The sequence below is a fragment of the Corvus kubaryi genome, unplaced genomic scaffold (genome assembly GCF_017639235.1).
Source record: "Corvus kubaryi isolate FWS band 111438036 unplaced genomic scaffold, C.kubaryi_AGA036_p1.0 split1-37296, whole genome shotgun sequence".
Lineage (NCBI taxonomy): Eukaryota > Metazoa > Chordata > Aves > Passeriformes > Corvidae > Corvus > Corvus kubaryi.
In genome coordinates, this window is record NW_024582075.1 from 11,403,509 (window position 1) to 11,421,401 (window position 17,893).

Below are 17,893 nucleotides of genomic sequence, written 5' to 3' on the forward strand. Positions count from 1 at the left end.
ATTGGGAAAAGTATGGAAAATATCCACAGCATAAATTCCAGAGGCAAATTACATACTTGACCCAGAACTGTATGTTTAAAAAATAGCATCTTGGAATTAAAAAAAAAAAAAATACAGCAACTACATAGAATTACTTTCTCATTGATCCTGTGATAGGTAACTCTAAAAGATAGTTTCCATACTGATGCATACCTTTCAAGAATCCCTTTCCTGAGACATTCATGTTTCAACATTCTACCTGATTATACCTGGCCTCTACTGACTTTGGTCTCAAACAAAATGGTCTTAAAGGAACAAAGGAATATAAACTGCCCTACACTCTGGGTAAATGTGTCTTCAATGACAAAGCAATTGGAGTGTTAACTCCAGAAAAAGTCAGTGAACTTCAGCGAAAACTTTCTATAAGAAGTAAAAACTGTCTTTGCCTTGGAGTGATTTGTTCTGCTCTGATAATGCCTAGCTACCCTAAAGCTGGTATACCTGGTTTGGGCAGCAACCATCCTCAGACAGGTGGATACACAGGCCCATAGGTTTCTTACGCATCCTTTTTCTCATCAGGACATCTTTTCTCTGTGACAATCTCCAGCAATCTGAAGTGACACAGCAACTTTTTATGTGACGCTTGCTCGAACTCACTTTATCAAATTTGGCACAAAACTAGTCTAGAAGGAAAGGAGCTGGTGATAAAATGGCTTTAGGACATCCTTGTCATGCCTGTTGGGCTATGCTTAACCATCTTTTAGCAAAGCCACGTAAGACGACCAAAAGGTTTAGACTGCATAAATAAATGCTTGCTGTTATTGAGTGGCTGCAGATGGATTCCCACTGAAGTTCAGGGCAATCAGTGCAACAAAGGATTGGTCTTTTTTGTGGTTTTCTTTCTTTTCTTATACATGAAAAACCTGACTATCTGATCCTACTATTTTTTCTATTAATCTTCTGAGGAAGAATGCACAGGAAGTTCCACCTTAACACGAGGAAGAATTTTTTACTGTGCAGTGGCAGTGCACTGGCACAGATTGCCCAGAGAGGTTGTGGAGTCTCTCTCATTGGGGATATTCAAGAATCATCTGGACACGATCCTGTGCCATGTGCTCTTGGATGACCCGGCTTGAGCATGGAGGTTGGACCAGATGACCCACTGTGGTCCCTTCCAGCCTGACCCATTCTGTGATTCTGTGGGGCAGCAAGCATGAGATTTTCATGCAGGGCCAAAGGACATTGCTAACTAGAACAAAATCACTCATTACATTTTACAAGTTGCCATAAATGCAAGCATGACTTTTATTAAGGAGAAAATTTTTAAAAAAAACCATAAAAATAATTGTGATGACAATAATTTTCAAGCAAAAGAATTTTTTCAATCTCACTAACACTTAAGAGGCAGGTACTGAATGTGGGGATGGTATCATGGACAATTTGTTTTCTACTTTGTAACAATTAATGAGGCAAAATACATTCTGAGGGGAAGAAACAACCATTTCAAATCAGTCTTTGCTATGTGAAGGTGCTAAATAAAGGTGTTCTACACAGTGCTTTCTCAGGATGAGAAAGAGGTTGAATTATGTGGGATAAATGACACTGTGAGAAATATCAACAGAATATTCTCCTATTTTATTTTACTCCTTTAGATCTCAGCCTCCTCTAAAATTAAAGTTGACTGACCTTGCAGGACAAGGATCCAGATTACACTCTTGAAGTTTTGGTTTTGGCTTGATATTTTCAGGATAATAGTGACAGTACTGATCCGCTACTACCCGATTGCTTCTCAGATCAAAGCACTCAGCAGATGTCAGTTGATAACCTGCAATACACAGAGGAATAAATAATATGAGACACGGTATTCTTCCTGTCTGGCTCTGGAATGTATCTAAGTTCTGATTTGGTAAAAAAAAAACCTAATTTCAGCTTGCTTGGACATAGCAGCTGTTGTTTTACAGGCCAGATTGAAAACAGCAGTAGGTAGTAGGAAATAAAGATAACCAGTACAGTCAAACAAAAATTCAGAAGCCTAGAAAAAACAAAGGAAAAAAACAAAGGCAGAGGTTTCATAGTCACCAAGAATTGTGCCCTCTGTTTCAGTATAGCACATAAACCTGCTGGTAGGAACAGGGACAAATGGAGACATCTTGTTTTTCCAAAAGAGGCCCAAATCCCATCAGCCCTTATGTTTGACTGCTGTAGCATTAAATGCAGACATGTAGGCATGAAGATGTACTTTATCTACACAGTTGGGCATGATGCTAAAAACTTACTGGCTACTGCCACATTGCTAAATCCCTCTCTTCATTTAGTTGAAACTATTTAAACAGGGCAGAAGTTGGGACAGGTCAGGTACGCAGGTGACAGTTTCTGAAATACTGTGGTAATGCATTACCTCCACCACAGGATGCTGAACAAGGGAAAAAATCAGTTTCCCTCCATCGGTGAATGATAGGCTGGTAGAAGATGAACTGGACTGAACTGTCAGCAGCACCAGCATAATGGATCTGAAAAAGAGGTTATATCAAAGAGTGAACCTATTATAAATGCTGGGAAGAATTATTCTGCTACATGCATCTTGCAGCTTCATGAAATACCAGATACACATTGCAATAGAAAAATTAAATAGAAAAACAAAGCATAGATCGGTGGCAAAATCTTGGGTTCAAAACACAGTCAAATAAATTTCTGGGCATAGTCAGTGACCATTTTGAGACCATATTCTGAAATAAAGAGTGCATGGCAAACGCATGGTTAGTGCTACTGAATAATCTTAAAGGGACAGAAGACAGGGACTAATGTTTAATGAATCAGAAAATCACCTACTAATATTTACTGTCCCTGATACCTGGACACAGATTTTAGATGTTTAATGTTTCCCAAAAAACATTCTATGAGGAGTTATAATACACTTGATAGTACAGTGTAAAACATGGGAGGCTGAGATGTGAAAAATAATAAATAGTTTAAAAATTTTAATTCACCTTTTTTTTTTTTTCCTGAGGTGAGGTCTTTATTTCATTCTCCTTTGTGGCACTGTCTTTATTATAAGTTTGTTCTCCTGCTTACTTTATTTTGCTTGTAAAAATGCTTTTTTCAGACTTAGGCATGGAATCCTGGCTGGGGCTAAGTGCATATCTAGAATACTGTCTTTAGAGCGTACAAGCCATCTGAGCTTAAAAGCTAGCATGCTTTCAGTACTATGTGTGAATGGATTTCCCACATAAACAAGAGTTTGTAGTGCAAGGACTGCAATATGAGAGACCTACAACCTGGTAAAGCAGCACCACTTGCACCCAGCCCAGTAAAAAACCCTTCCCACTTGACATCTGTTCTGATTAATCCAGTTATGAGGACTTCAAAATCTCAGCAGGTTACCCCTTGTCCTTATCTCTATGCCTCTGCATGAACAGCTGGCAAGGGAAGGAAAAAGTCTGCTGCTAAAATCCTCTCCTATTTGATTATTTGTCCTAGGACACTGTGTTTCAGTGCTGCCTGAGCATCTCTGCATCAGTGGCATAATGCTATCACAACAGAGAAAACTGCTAAATCACAACTACGAAAGATGGATCCTTGTCCAAGACAGTACTGCTGCTCTCAGGAGCAATCCTCTCCCTTTTTTCCAGACAGCTTAAACTGTTTAACCACTGCCTTTTTTTTTTTTTTTTTCCCTTTTCTCTCATGTTTCAAATGAGTCTCCTCATTTTGGAAACACTGTTTTTAAATCTGCCTTTCCCTTTCTCTTCTCTCTTTCCAAACACCAAGAGACACTGTTGAAGAATGGTTTGTGAAATAGAAACAAAAATATGACAAATCTAGATGAACTTTGTAACTTGGGTTGTTTGTTTTGTTTTCCTCTGTAGATGGACAGCAACATGATTACAAATCAAGATACATCTTGAAGAGCAGAAGGAGGGCAAGAATACTGATGTGTGTATGAGATCTGGTCCACTGCGACTAAGGCTGCCCTTTTCTAATTAAGCAGTGATGTCAATTCCCAAAAGGAAAAAAAACCCAAACCAGCTGCAGCAATAATACAACTGCTTCAGCAAAGGGGAGACCTTTTGCACAGATCAATATTCTTTGAATCTGTGTGTCAGAAACAGGATACCTAATTCCTTCTGTGGGGATGATGCATTAATTGCACACTGCAGAAGGGTCTTTCCAGGCTCATGAAAGCCTCAGGCACTCCTGGGAAAAATGTTCGGTTGTGCTGGAAGCCATCTGGGGAGGTCTCTGATCTCAATGTACAGGAAAGGCATTCTCTGGGGAGAATTCTGTTCTTACTCTTTGTTTTTTAAGGATCATCAGTGATTCGCATACTCAGATCTCCTCAGCAGTACGGTCTGCAGTGAATCATAAAGAACAGACCAAGAACTCACACAGAGGTTACTATAAAAGGAATGGGAGGAAAAAAGAGTTTACATTTTAAAAAATAAAAAAAATCAGGAAGAAAGAAGAGTTCCTCTCTCTCTGGTGATTATTCCCGCATGTCTGCAGTTATCTGTCTGTTGTGACATAGAGAAAAGACAGATGTACATCTTTTCCAGCCTAATGTGGAAGTCACTCATACAGCCATGATAACAGCATAGGTGGGAAAGAATTACAATGAGCCACAGTCATAAGCTCAAATTATACAAAACAAGCAAATAAAAGAAGCATACACGTATTTTTTTAAGGAGTATTGTAAGCAGAAGAGGAACAATATACAATATAATATATACATGTGATTCCACATAGCAAAAACTTCTTTCGTATTTTGTTTGACTGTTTGTTAAAGCTAAGTTCTTTGTCCAGGAAAAAACATCACTGGCTGCTTGAGCTCTGAAAAACTCAAGAGTGAGACTTGATAGCTAAATGCTGTAAAAAATGTCCTGGTTTGACTGCACAGGGCCAACTCCCACACATTGAAATCTCTGTAGTAATCTCTCCCACACTCAGCTCTGTAGTATGATGAAATTTTTTACTTTTGCAGTATTTGCAACACCCTCGTAGCTATGAGAAGTGACAAAGATTCAAATAGAGATGGTCGTCACCTGAGAATCTTAAGCTAGTCCTCCAACTAACAATGAGTTTCCCATACTTAGGTAACTGAACTAGAAAAAATGGCAATTGACCAATGTATTTGCAAATAAAATCCTATCTGAATTTTTCAGGCTAAACAACCCCATTTCCCTAAGCTGTTCTTCACAGGGCTTGTGTTCTAGACCCCTCATCAGCCTTGTTGTCCTTCTCTGGAAGTGTTTGAGCATCTCAACATCCTTCCTAAATTGAGGGGCCCAGAACTGGACACAGCACTCAAAGTGCGGCCTCACCAGGGCCAAGTACAGGAGAAGAATGACTTCCCTTGTCCTGCTGGCCACACTATTCCTGATCCAGGCCAGGATGCCATGATTGGCCTTCTTGGTCACCTGGGCACAGTTGGCTCCTGTTCAGTCAGCTGTTGACTCAAAAGAATAACACCAGTCATATAAGAAACTGGTTAAAACTAGAGTCCTCAGAATATCCACTGTCTAGCCTACAGCCACTATCAACAGAGATACCTTTTTTCCCTGTTGAAAGACCCTGGAAAAAAATAATCTCTTTTAATCACTGTTTTCGACACTGATTTTATTAATACCTGCCTGGGATGATGCAAGAGAAGCACAAAGTGTTGCTCAGGTGAAGTTTGGAGTTGATAAAATGTAGATTTGGTTTGGGAGATGTCACAAAAAGTTGAATGAAAACGAGAAAATAAAAACTTGAACACAAAAGGTGTGTAAGCTTTTTGAGATATTCTGATCTGTTCTATGAACAAAAGACTGCAACATCTGACTTCGCCTTTGCACATTGTTGATTTTTCCTGTTACTCCAAAATTTGATTAGTTCACATAAAACCTAACAAGTCAAGTTCCTGAAAGCCCAACACTTTTTCGCTTGATTTTGGCAGTGTGTGCCTGAACCATTTGCTTCTGTTCACTGAAGAACACATGGCCTGACCTACAAAACTACTGTAGTTTACTTGGACAGCTTTGAAATTTAATCAGCAGTTTATAACCAGCAGTCATAACCAAGTAATTATTAAAGCTACTTGTAGAGCTAAGCCATGAGAAGTATATTCAACAAAATGTTCTCATTTTATGCAGTCGGGGGGAGGTGAGGAGGAAAGACACCATTTCTTTCTTGTGTGTGTGTGTGTTCCAAAATGGAGACAGAGAAAGGAAATTATTATTTCATACCTCAGAATCATAGAATCATTCAGGCTGGAAAGACATTCCCAGATGGAATCCAACCTTTGACCAAACAGCACCATGTCAACTAAACCATAGCACTAAGTGCCATGTCCAATTGTTTCTGGAATATTTCCAGGGATGGTGAGTCCACCAGCTCCCTGGGCAGCCCATTGCAACCGCAGTGAAGTTCTTCCTGATGTGCAGCCTGGACCTCCCCTAGTGCAGCTTAAGCCTGTGTCTTCTTGTCCTGTCAGTGGTTGCCTGTGAGAAGAGATTGACCCCCACCTGGCTACAGTCTCCTTTCAGGCAGTCGTGGAGAGTGATGAGGTCTCCCCTGAGCGTCCTCCTCTCCAGGCTAAACAACTTCAGCCTCCTCAGCCACTCCTCATTGGACTTACTCTCTAGGCCCTTCACCAGCTCTGTTGTCCTTCTCTGGAAGTGCTTCAGCAAATTCTGTCTTACACAATTTGATCTGCTCTACTATGATCTAGCTCCATGACACCATGCTTATTAGAAAAGTTCTGATGGATTCTCCCATATTCTGATTCTGATTCTGAATTCTTTCTGCAAGTTCCAAATGCCAAATCATCAGATTGATACTAATGAAAGTAATTAATGAGAAATCTGACATATGTAATTTTGTGCTTCTCAAGTCAGTAGAAAAAATATTCTACCTAGAGTGCTTCAGTATTGCTGGTTGTATGTGGTGATATCTTGCACTGAAAAAAAGAAGGATGTACAAGAGATTTGTTGCTGTTAATAATTTGTTCATGAAGGAAATAGAAGCCAGACATTGTCATGGGAAAATAACTTTTACAAGCTTGTTTAAAATAACATAAAAAGAAAATAAAATGTAAATAATGAGAAATGCTGAAGGCTTTCAAGCATATGTTTTAAGACAAGACTACACCATAACTCCTCTGAGTTTGCCTTGTCATTCCCTTGAATGCTGAAAGGCGCTCTGTCCTCAAGGTCCAGGGAATATGCCTACTGTCCACTTCTGCATTCACATCCCCTGGTTTTGATTGTCCTGTATTGGATCAGCTTGGTTTTAGGGTTGTCTCTCTAATGAAAGTCAGCTCCACCTGTTGCTTCTCAATTTAAGCCTCTAAATCAGCCAGAGACATCACTCTGGAATTATATTATCACTGATTTACATACTTTGCAAGGTATCTCTGAATTGAACTTGCTTACCCTGTCCCAATCTTGGTTTAATCAGTATTCTTTAGGTGATGAGAGTGTTAAAAAGCCTTTAGATTAATTCTCTCACAAAGCCACAATAGAAAGCTAGAAGGTCCAAATCTTTTACCAGTTCCATTAATCTGCCCATAAAAAGAAAAAAAGAGAAAATCACTACAGTGGATTGGCTAGGATAGCTGGCAGTAATGGAACCTGCGGTACCAGATATAACACTTACTCATCTGTACATAATCCACTACTAACGTGGCAATGTGGAAATTTCTCAAATGAGAAGACCAAAATCATTCCATAGAACCAAAGGCAACCCCAAACAGTGAAACCAGATGTGCTGCATCTCTGCTGTGATACCACCCATAACATCCCAGTCGTCTGTGGAAAGACCATTTTACCACCATCATCATGATCCCAGGGTAAGAGAATTCACCTTTGAACAAGCCATCTTAATTGTAACTGCAGAATATTTATTAATCTTAAGTTATTAACGGCAATATCTAGGAAATCAATGTAAAAAGAGGATCCTATTGTGATAGATACTGTATAAAAATAAAATTAACAAACTGAAAGGGCATTTTTTGCCACACACATGCAAATTGTTAAAATAATGAAAAATGAACACGGTTGGCTCCAAGCCTTAATTGCACTTAAAAGTGACTGATTTTTGAGAGATATATGTAAACAAAAGTTACAGAGTAAGAAGAGGAAAAATTACAAATAACAATTTGTCAGAGGAATAAAAAATTACATGTCTAAGAAACTTTCTCTATTGCCTTAATGATGTCATGAAGATTTTTTGCCTTTTCTTTTATACCCCTGTTATACCTTTTTACAACTTCTGTATTCTTAGTGCTTTTTCCCTACATTCTTGGACTTGTTTGTCAAGCTAAGAGACTAAACATTTTAGAAGCTTCGTAGCTAGGGATCAGTGTGCCCCAGACCCCAAGGTCCTCTTCAGAATACATTCTGTAAACTAAGATAGAACCATCCAGGGGAAGGCTCCTCAGGGAGGGGGGCTCACTTGAGCCTCTCATTAGGGAATCTTTGATAGACATGCTAATTAGTAAGACCTACAATATTATACCAGATCTTCTGGGGCTGTGCATTGCGGTGTGCATTTCGGTGCAGTTGACCTGGATGTGGTGCACCTAAAGATCCTTAAAATAAATACCAAGGTAAAATCCCTTTTCCCCTTCTAACCGTGTTTGACTCTTGACTTTAAGACCAGGAAAAGGCATCATTAAAACCTGCCAGTACATTTCAGATCAGCAGTACTTTAAAGAAGTATGTAAAATTAATGGTAACACATCTTCAGATCCAAACAGCATCCACCCAGTAGCTTCAAAGGACGTACTGGTTGAGCACAGGAATCGCAAATCCAAATCACATATGGTATTCAGTCTACTTACATGCATAAACCATGGTTTAAGCCACATAAATATAGATAGAAATTTGTAACAGTTTTCAGAAGGCATCTCATGAATAATGAACAAAACTTCGGTCCAACAATTTCTACGTCAGTTACGGGGTGAGTAGATAGAATGTAAAAAGACAACAGAACTTAAAGAGTACCCTGAGAAAGGTAATTTTTTCTGAGAATTGTGGTTTTCTTTGTCAAGAAAATAAAGGTAGTTTTATTAGTCTAGGTTTTTTTCTAGGTCTCTCACCAAAGAGTCCTAGACGGATACTCCTAGAAGATTCTCCCATGAACTGATGACTGGGTAAAGAATGGTCCAATAAGCTGCTCTTGCAATGGATGAAGGACTGTGGAATCCCTCAGGGATATGTGCTATGGCATGAGTTGTTAGCCAGATGCCCAGATGAGCAGCATAAAGGGTCAACCATGAGCTTACCAAGTTTGCTAATGAAAAAACTTATGAATGGTGCCTAAAATTGAAACCATCTGTGAAAGCCCTCAAAGTTTTGACAGACTAAATTCAAGTTCAGTTAAAAAAAAAAGAAATAATGCCTATGGGAAACCCCAATTAATTATATATGCTAATTATACACAGAACTGTTGTTCACATTAGCTATTACTATTCAGAACAGTAGTAGGGTTGTTTTAGGTATTCCTCTGAAAATATCAGCTCAGTTAAAAACATCCATAGAATTTTGCAGAAAGGATGAAAGAAGAAGAGAAAAGTACATAGCCAGGTAGAATCCATTTGTGTCCTGATTATTGTGTGTATAGAATCATAAAACCATTAAGGTTGGAAAAGACCTCTAAGATCCAAAGCCAGTCCAACAACTATCTTGACACTGCCAAGTCCACTACTACACCATGTCTCTAAGCACCACATCTCATTTTCTGAACACTTCAGTGATTCCGCCACTTCTCTGGGCAGCTTGTTGCAATGCTTAATCAGCCTTTCAGTGATGAAATTCTTTTGAGTATTCAATCTAAAGCTCCCCTGGCACAACTTTAGGCCATTTCCTTTTGTCCTATTACTTGCTACCTCAGAGAAGAGACTGACCCCCAACTCATTACAATTTCCTTTCAAGTAATATTAGAGTGTAAGTTCACTCTTTTTCAACATACATATGTATAATTACCTCTTTATATAAAATAGATATTAAATAATTTTATAACATTTTATTAAACTACATGTCTACTTATAAGAAATCGATTCTTTCAAAATATACATTTATGTATTTAAATACAAGTCACAAATTACATGTTTATGTGTATTTAAAAAAATTGTGACTGTACTGTCACAGTGAAACCAGGAAAAGGACAGAGAATGGAAAAAAGGATAAACTTCTTGGGGATCATCTTTGATAAAAAAGTAAATATTAAATAGAGTAAGACATAAGAAGGACACCGGCCTGTTGGAGTCCAAAGGAGGTACATGAAGATGATCAGAGGGATGGAGCATCTCTCCTATCAGGAAAGGCTGAGACAGTTGGGATAGTTCAGCCTGGAGAACTTGCTCTGAGAACACCTTACAGCAGCCATCCAGTACCTAAAGAGGGCTACAAGAGAGCTGAAGAGGGGCTTTTGACAAGGGCATGTAGAGACAGGATGAAGGATAATGGCTTTAAACTTGAAGAGGGTAGATTTAGCTTAGATCTTAGGAAGAAATTCTTTTGTGTGAGCATGGTTAGACACTGTAAAATGTCGCTCAGAGAAATTGTGGATGCTCTATCCTTGGAAATGTTCAAGACCAGGCTAGATGTAGCTCTGAGCAAGCTGATCTAGTAGCTGTCCCTGCCCATGGGAGCGGAGTTGGAAATAGAGAATCCTTGAGGTTTCTTACAACCCAAACCATCCTATGATTCTACAAAGAAGACACTAGGAAAGAGGCAAATGATGATGACAGAGATATCAAACACAGAAGTAAAGGAGAAAGGAGGTAAACAGTAGTAATAATTTCCTGTCTCTCAGAATGGGAAAACCAGAAGGAATCAGTGAAAATGATTTGAAAGGTTTGAAAAATGAGATGTATTCCTTATTTTACACAGTATATTGTTCACTATGGAAATCATTGCATGACCTAAAGGTCAAATATATTGGAGAATGATCATGTTCTACGTGCTATTAATTGAAATCCTTTATATTGAACAGAAAAGAAAAAAGGTTGATATAAAATAAAAACTGTGCACTGTTTTTGAAAGGTTTATTTCATGGTTTTCCATACATTTCATCTCATTTGCCAAAATAGGAGAAAAAAGAATTTTCCTGAACTTGTCACAAGACCTAGTGATTAGTGCTGGTCACTACTTGTGACTTTGACCTAGAAATTATTAAAAAAATGTACATTTTTTGGGTATCAGGAAATCAGACTGGGTGATTTTTATGACTAATACTGGGAAAAGAAGTATTGAATGCAAACATAGGTTGATAAAAGCCATTGATACAGACATGCTTCCAGCTAAATCCAATCTGCAGTGCGCCACAATGACCTCAGGAAGACACATCTCAAGAGGTACTTTTGCCTTACAATGAATTGACAATATTCTGTTGATCTCTTCTAGATGAAGCAAAGTGTTTCAGTGGGTTGACCTTGCTAACACAAAAGCTGTGAACCAGTCACACTAAACCTTAACTAATACTATTTCTGTGCACTCAGCCTTAATTCTATCTCTACCTACTTCCAGGAGCTCCATCCCAATCCCGAGCTGTCAGTGCTACCCAGATTCTTCATCACTTCCCACCTGATCTGAAGCCTTCTCCCAAATATGAGGTATAATCTCTTCTGGAAACCTTTGCCAGCATCAGAACTAAATTGTACAGAAGACTCTTACTGTCTTCACTTCCAATTCTCATATGATAATACCTCAAATATCCAACAATATGTGAACCATAAATAGTAGCTCTTTGCTGCTAGAGCAAATTTGCATCATTTGGCCTCTGCCTTAAAGAGAGTATTGAAATAATTTAGTTTATGCCACAAAGTAAATCACTATGTGCTCCTTGTTCAAAGTAACATTTAATCCAATCCTGGCTCTAGCCTGACAAGGCCCATCAACCTCTCTGCCAGCTGGCTGCCTATACATGCATTATCCCTTGCATGCCCTTGCAAGTCCCAGGAAGTCTAGACTAAGTCCCAGCCTTATTTTCTATCTCTAATCTGGACTGTTATCAAACGCATTTATCTCACCAGCACTTTCTGCCAGTCCTAGACTGCAGCTGAGCCAACAGTTGTCTGGCTAGCTCTAGAGTTCTGTGTAATTCAGCATCCACTTTTGAGATGTGTTTTATGACTTTTTGGACAATTGGTGGCCAAAACTCTAATTTCAGCAGTAACTCTGCCCAAGTGAACCCAGTCCACATAATTTCTAAATCAGCCAGCAGAACACCCCAGCCACTAGCACAAAAAGAAGCGCCAGACAGTCTCTTCTGGCAGCAGCCCCTAGCCAAGGCTTGTCAGCCCCAGCACTACAAAAAGAGATCATCAATACAATGCAATCCTAATTCAAATACCTCTAGAAGCCTCCAGACAAACATTTGTGCAATCCAGTTTTAGGCATCTCTATGCAAAGGACTTGGTCTGGGCAGGCACTATGAATGATACAAGGGATTTAAAACCAACATAAACATAGTCTAGCCTAGATCTAGGCCTACAATGGTTTCTCCTCCAAACCAAACCCAAGCCTAGATAATACCCTTTACTAGATCTTTTAAAGGTTTTAAACCCACTGGTCTTTGCTGGCTCACACCTCAGCCACAGGGTTAGGGCCCTAGCAACACAACAATCAACCTGTGAAGGAGACCCTAACAGACTGTGCTTTGCCAGCTTCACTCTTCACTGGCAGTCCCTAATGGTGTTTCCATAAGTCTGTAACTATGGATTTCATATTTACAGTCATCTGGTGATGACTGTTCTCATTATATGGTCATCGGTGGACCTCATCTGACAGTACTGCTTCATCCTGCTCAAAGGAGAGCAGATGCATGACATGAACTAAGTACTCCAAGATTCTCTGTTTAGGGTGAAACGCACACTATCAACAGAGGAGATGTTTCAGCATAGACCAGTGAACGAACACAACACCGGCAACAGAGCAGATCTGGGACAGCTCAGCCATAAAGGGCACGTCCCCCTGTGTGATATTACTACTCTGATCTCTAGAACACAGAAACACACAGATTTCCACATGAAAATGGACCTTCGTTTCTTCAGGATTATATCTAGCATGACACATTTTTCTTATAGAAAAGAGGCATTTCTAGTCATGCAAACCAGGATTTTGTACTGAAAACGCCAAAACAGAGAAATCCTCAGAATTTAGGAAAAGTAGTTCTACTAGGATTTATGTTTACTGGCATGTTTTCCTCGTCTTTTGCCTTTCAAAAATTAAAGTTTGCAATGGAGACTTACAATTTTCAAATGATCAATATAAAAAAAAAGATAATGAAAAACTTTGTTTCTTCTCCAGTTTTGTGATAACACCTTTATTTTTTTTAATACAGCTGTTTTACTGAATTATTTTTCCTATTTACACATCTTGTGAAAAGATTGCCAAGAGTTTAGCATGTGAGGTATGTACCACTGACTATTACAAAGCAAAGAAATCCAGTAATTATGCAACTCAGCTCCTCCAGGAACAGCATGAGGTTTCTTGCAATTTTAAAGCACTCTGTGTTACCAATAAAGAAACTTAAATATCAACTCTCACACTGAGTTACTACTTCTGAATTATATCCAGGTGTCTAACTTGACCTGTCGAATAAGAGCATTCAGGGTCAAGTGAAAAGGACTACAGGAATAATTCTGGAGACAACAATTCTAAAACTAGAGTTCTGCTACATCTACAGATTCATTTAGATCTGTTTGCATAAAAATCTGCCTTGGTCCAGGAGGCAAGACACCCAAAGAGATCCCAATTTGTAAGGAAAGCTTAGTAACACCACAAAGAAATATTTCATCTGATTTTTTTTAAAGAAAGGTACTTTAACTTCAAAATCTGAAGGCAAAAGAATCATGTATAAAGTAAGTATGAAAAGCAGTTTCCAAATCTGACATAACTGAGGGGCAGCATCTTGGATTGCATGCATCTGTACATGCATCTGTACATGACATGCTCATATCTGGCAAAATCTAACAAAATAAATATCCAGAAGAAAAAAAAACTTGTTAGAAAAATAATTTAATAGTACAGAATAATATCTGTGTCTTGTTAAGAAATAGCTGAAGTATCTTCTATAGCTGATGATTAAAAAATTAACTGTGATTCAAGAGCAGAGAATTTTTTAGTGTATAATCCAATGCAAAATTTAATGCTAACCTTAGAAAAGATCCTACAACCATGAACAGTTGGTTGGGGTTTTTTGGTGCATTTTTATATGTTCACAGAAGACAACAGATTTAACACCTGAATCATGTTACTCTGATTTTCAAAGGTGCAAACACACAGCAGAACTCAAAATAGTTCCACCTCAATTCAGCAGTGTCTGTTCTGCCCATGCCTAGCTAACTTGTAGGTTGGTCATATTGGTAAGACTGTCAGCATTTAAACAGGGTACTCCTTTGATTTAACCAGCACTTCTTACCTTGCTTTGATAGAGGTAGATGGAATGCAAGGGATAAAAGTATTTTCCCTGTCATAAAAGACAACACTGGAAATATAAGGAAGAAAGTACAACCCCCCCGTTGGGCAACTGGTCTACATGACCAGCTGTTTCCCACAAATACACTGTAACTAGGCTGCCAGAAATTCACACAGAGCAGAAATAAAACAAAGTGAGAAATATTGTTTACATTGCAGTGATGTTCACCATCTCTGTATCATCTACAGAAGAGGTAAATGTGTTTCAGATATTTTGAATTGAACAGCATCTATTTCAGCAAGGAATTTTTGTTCTGACATTCAAAGAGGAAGGAACATATTCCTTAGTTCAGGCTTCTCCTTGTGAACCAGTTCTGAAATTTCAGTTTGCTTTCTCAGCTGCTAACATACCACGATGGATAGGGGACAGTCTACAAGACTGTGCTACTTCCCAAGCTAACCCATTCCAGCTCAGCTCAGTTTAAACCAGGACAATCACTTAGGACATTTTCCAGTTCACTGTTCAAACCTCTAGCTGCCATCAGCTCAAGGTTAAAGCAAATGTCATCTACCTCTGGGGCCCATAGTGAAAAATTTACGTAGTCCTGGACATGATACAGGTTTTGCAGTTTTACAGCTGAAATCCTTCAGGTTCCTTGGACCTACTGGAAAGGGATTTATTTTATTGCAACTCCCAAATGTTCATTTTCATATGTTTGTTTCCCCACAGAATGTGTGCATTGCTTCCAGCAATGTGTTTTATATTACCTGGAAGAATGGAAACACTCTAATGGGAGGAAACGATTTTACTCTTATTGCCAGTGCAACAAAGAACAGAACTTCAAAATGACGCCATGACTTCTCAAGCAAAGTTATCAAATTTATTTTAGAGCTTGAGGACTTCACTCTTCACTCTCTTACAGTCTTCTGTGCAACTACACTAATATACACCCAACAAACTACGGGCCAAAGACACAGACTTTCTTTCTGCTTATCACAAAGAAAACTGCAAGTCATTGATCTATATGTACCTCAATAGTGCATTTAGAAAGTAATCTGTCCTTTCTTGAAACGAAAAGTTCATAGTTTCTTTTTAGGGCACATATTGGCTATGCCTTTCTTGACGTAAATGCAGTCTCTCTCTCCTGAGGAGTTTCCAGTGAGGTTTTCACCAAATATATAACCATAAAGAATTACATGTAGAGTTCAAGAGATAGACTGGATTAGGCTTTGTGATAAACATCTACTGGAAAATTAAGATCTAGAAAAATCTCTTTCACCCTCCTAGTAGATCTTTATGTTGCTCTAAGACGTCAATGACCAATGACCCTCACCTTGATAGTAAAGTCTGCAGTGAGAGGCCCAGACATTCTTAAGATCTCCTTGTCAGGAAACTTCTGGAAGTCAATGCTAGAATTTTCTATGATGAAGGAGCCAGTGGTGCTTAGGCTGTTTTCACTCTTCACACCTTGGAGAGTCTTCATTTCCAAATCTGACAAATAGAAAAAAAATTTCACGAAACTAAAGCACTGCAATTTGAAGTGAGAGCAGAAAAAAACCCCAACATGAATTAGTAATACTGCAACTTTTTTTCCCATAGTTACGCACATTTGCACACTTTTTTCTCTTCCATCTGCTTTTTGTCTTTGTTCAACCTTTAGATTTAGCTCACATTCCCCTCCTCACCCATAGGTCATGTTTTTACTCTCTTCCAGACATACTAATCCATTCCTGGTTAGGCATACTTGCTGTTGTTTAACTCACTGTCAGTAAGTCACGCTCCTATGTGGAGCGTGACTCAGACCTTGGCCCATGAGCACTGTTAAGTTGCCATACCCTCTTTCAGTTCAAAGGTGGGTCACCAACCACATGTTGTTGTGGTAGACAATTAACTGAAAGCAGGATATCCAGGAAAGAAAGATCAGTATGACAGCAATCCCATTTCCTCTCCAGAAGCAGTCTGACCCATCCCAGCGGAGTAGAAGGGGAAGGTGGGTGCTGAACCATCCTGAGCTCTCCATCTGGCTCTCTCTGTATTCACAGTTCCCCAAAAGTGGGAATTAATTCAGATACTGTTTTGTAGTAGCTACTTCTGATTATCATATTAAAAATAACAGTAATTTCTTAAATAGAAACCAACAGTCAGAAAGTAGGTCTGTTTCATCATCCAGCAAGCCTCCCTACCAACTCCAGATTATGCTTTACAGCACATTCACCAGCTATTCTGGTAGTTATTTAGAAGTGACAGGGAATTTCATCATGAAAGATTGCAAAGCTGCAAACCTTTCACATTTTTTTATGAATATATGCACAAAACCTCCAATACAGCGAGGCAGCTAAGGCATCCTATTCATCTATGATGGAGATATGTTTTCAAAGACAACAAAAAGAAAACATGTTTATTTGCATATATTAAGTTGCTAATTAGGGAACAAAGAAGATAATTGCAGTAACTAGACTGATTTTCATGATGGATTAAGGGAATTAATTAATGAAGGAAGTTGTGGAGGCAGTACACTAAGAATTTGCACTGTATTAATGAATTCCTTAGTTTTCAATGAGACCAGTCTCTTCCTTTGTGATGCACTTGGCCATCTATTTGTTTTTGGACAAGGCTGCATGCATCAGGAATAAAGATGGTTTTAAGACTTGTGTATATATAATCAGCCTCCTGTTGACTTCTCCCACAACCAAAGTTCACAGGGCAAAATACTCCCTCCCCCTGAAACTGACTGTAGCTCATACATATATAAAATCCTTTGATGGGTGAACAGAAAGATTCATGGAGACATCTGAAACAAGAAAGAGATATATTTGGACTTATTCATGTTTACACAGTGCAGTTAATCTAAATCTCAACCAGTGACTCTGGCAGACCTTGCTGATTCAAATCTTTTTGTCATGAAATATGATACAGCCTGAGTGAAGGCAGCTTTAGATCCATCTCTCCAGCTAAAATCTCATTTCTCTCTGAGCTTTCTTATAGCTCAATTTCACTGAAACAATAACAAAAGCACAAAATTTTTCTACCTTGGAAGAGAACATCTATATTGGAAAAAAAGACAGGAGAGAAAGAGTGGATGTCACGCACTGGGAAAGTAGTATCAGCCATACTGGAGCAGTTCAGGAATACCCAAAGGGCATTCCTTAAAACTGAGGTACAGGCAGCATTTGAACTTTTAATGAAAACATAATATATATTTTTTGGTTTATAACCTATATTTTTGCTGGTCTTTATCCACGGTTTTAAATTTGAAGAACCCACTGCTTTCTCAACACAACTAGGGAGCTACAGTACAGGACTGGTAAGCCACCCCTTATTTTGATACCCTGTATAAAATCTTTGGGTGAAAGAAAATATGAGGACAGTGAAATGATTTGGTGTTTCACATCTTTGCTGACATACGTTTGTACCTACACTGACAAACAGAAGACATAACTTGTCTGTGCTGCAGAAAAATTCCTAAAGACTTCCTTTGGAAAAGGAGAAGAGTAGCCTGACTTACCTTACAATA

General features: G+C 38.7%; 1 protein-coding gene across 3 annotated transcripts in view; it reads right to left on the reverse strand.

The window, feature by feature from the left end:
* Positions 1-17,893, reverse strand: part of ADAMTSL1 (ADAMTS like 1) — a 415,229-nt gene that overhangs the window by 102,287 nt on the left and 295,049 nt on the right. For all 3 annotated transcript variants that reach the window (XM_042013122.1, XM_042013121.1, XM_042013123.1), the window contains 3 exons: positions 15,713-15,870; positions 2,378-2,489; positions 1,666-1,804 (listed from right to left, as the gene is read on the reverse strand). In XM_042013122.1, coding sequence (XP_041869056.1) covers positions 1,666-1,804; positions 2,378-2,489; positions 15,713-15,870 — 409 coding nt within the window. The remainder of the gene's footprint in view (positions 1-1,665; positions 1,805-2,377; positions 2,490-15,712; positions 15,871-17,893) is intronic.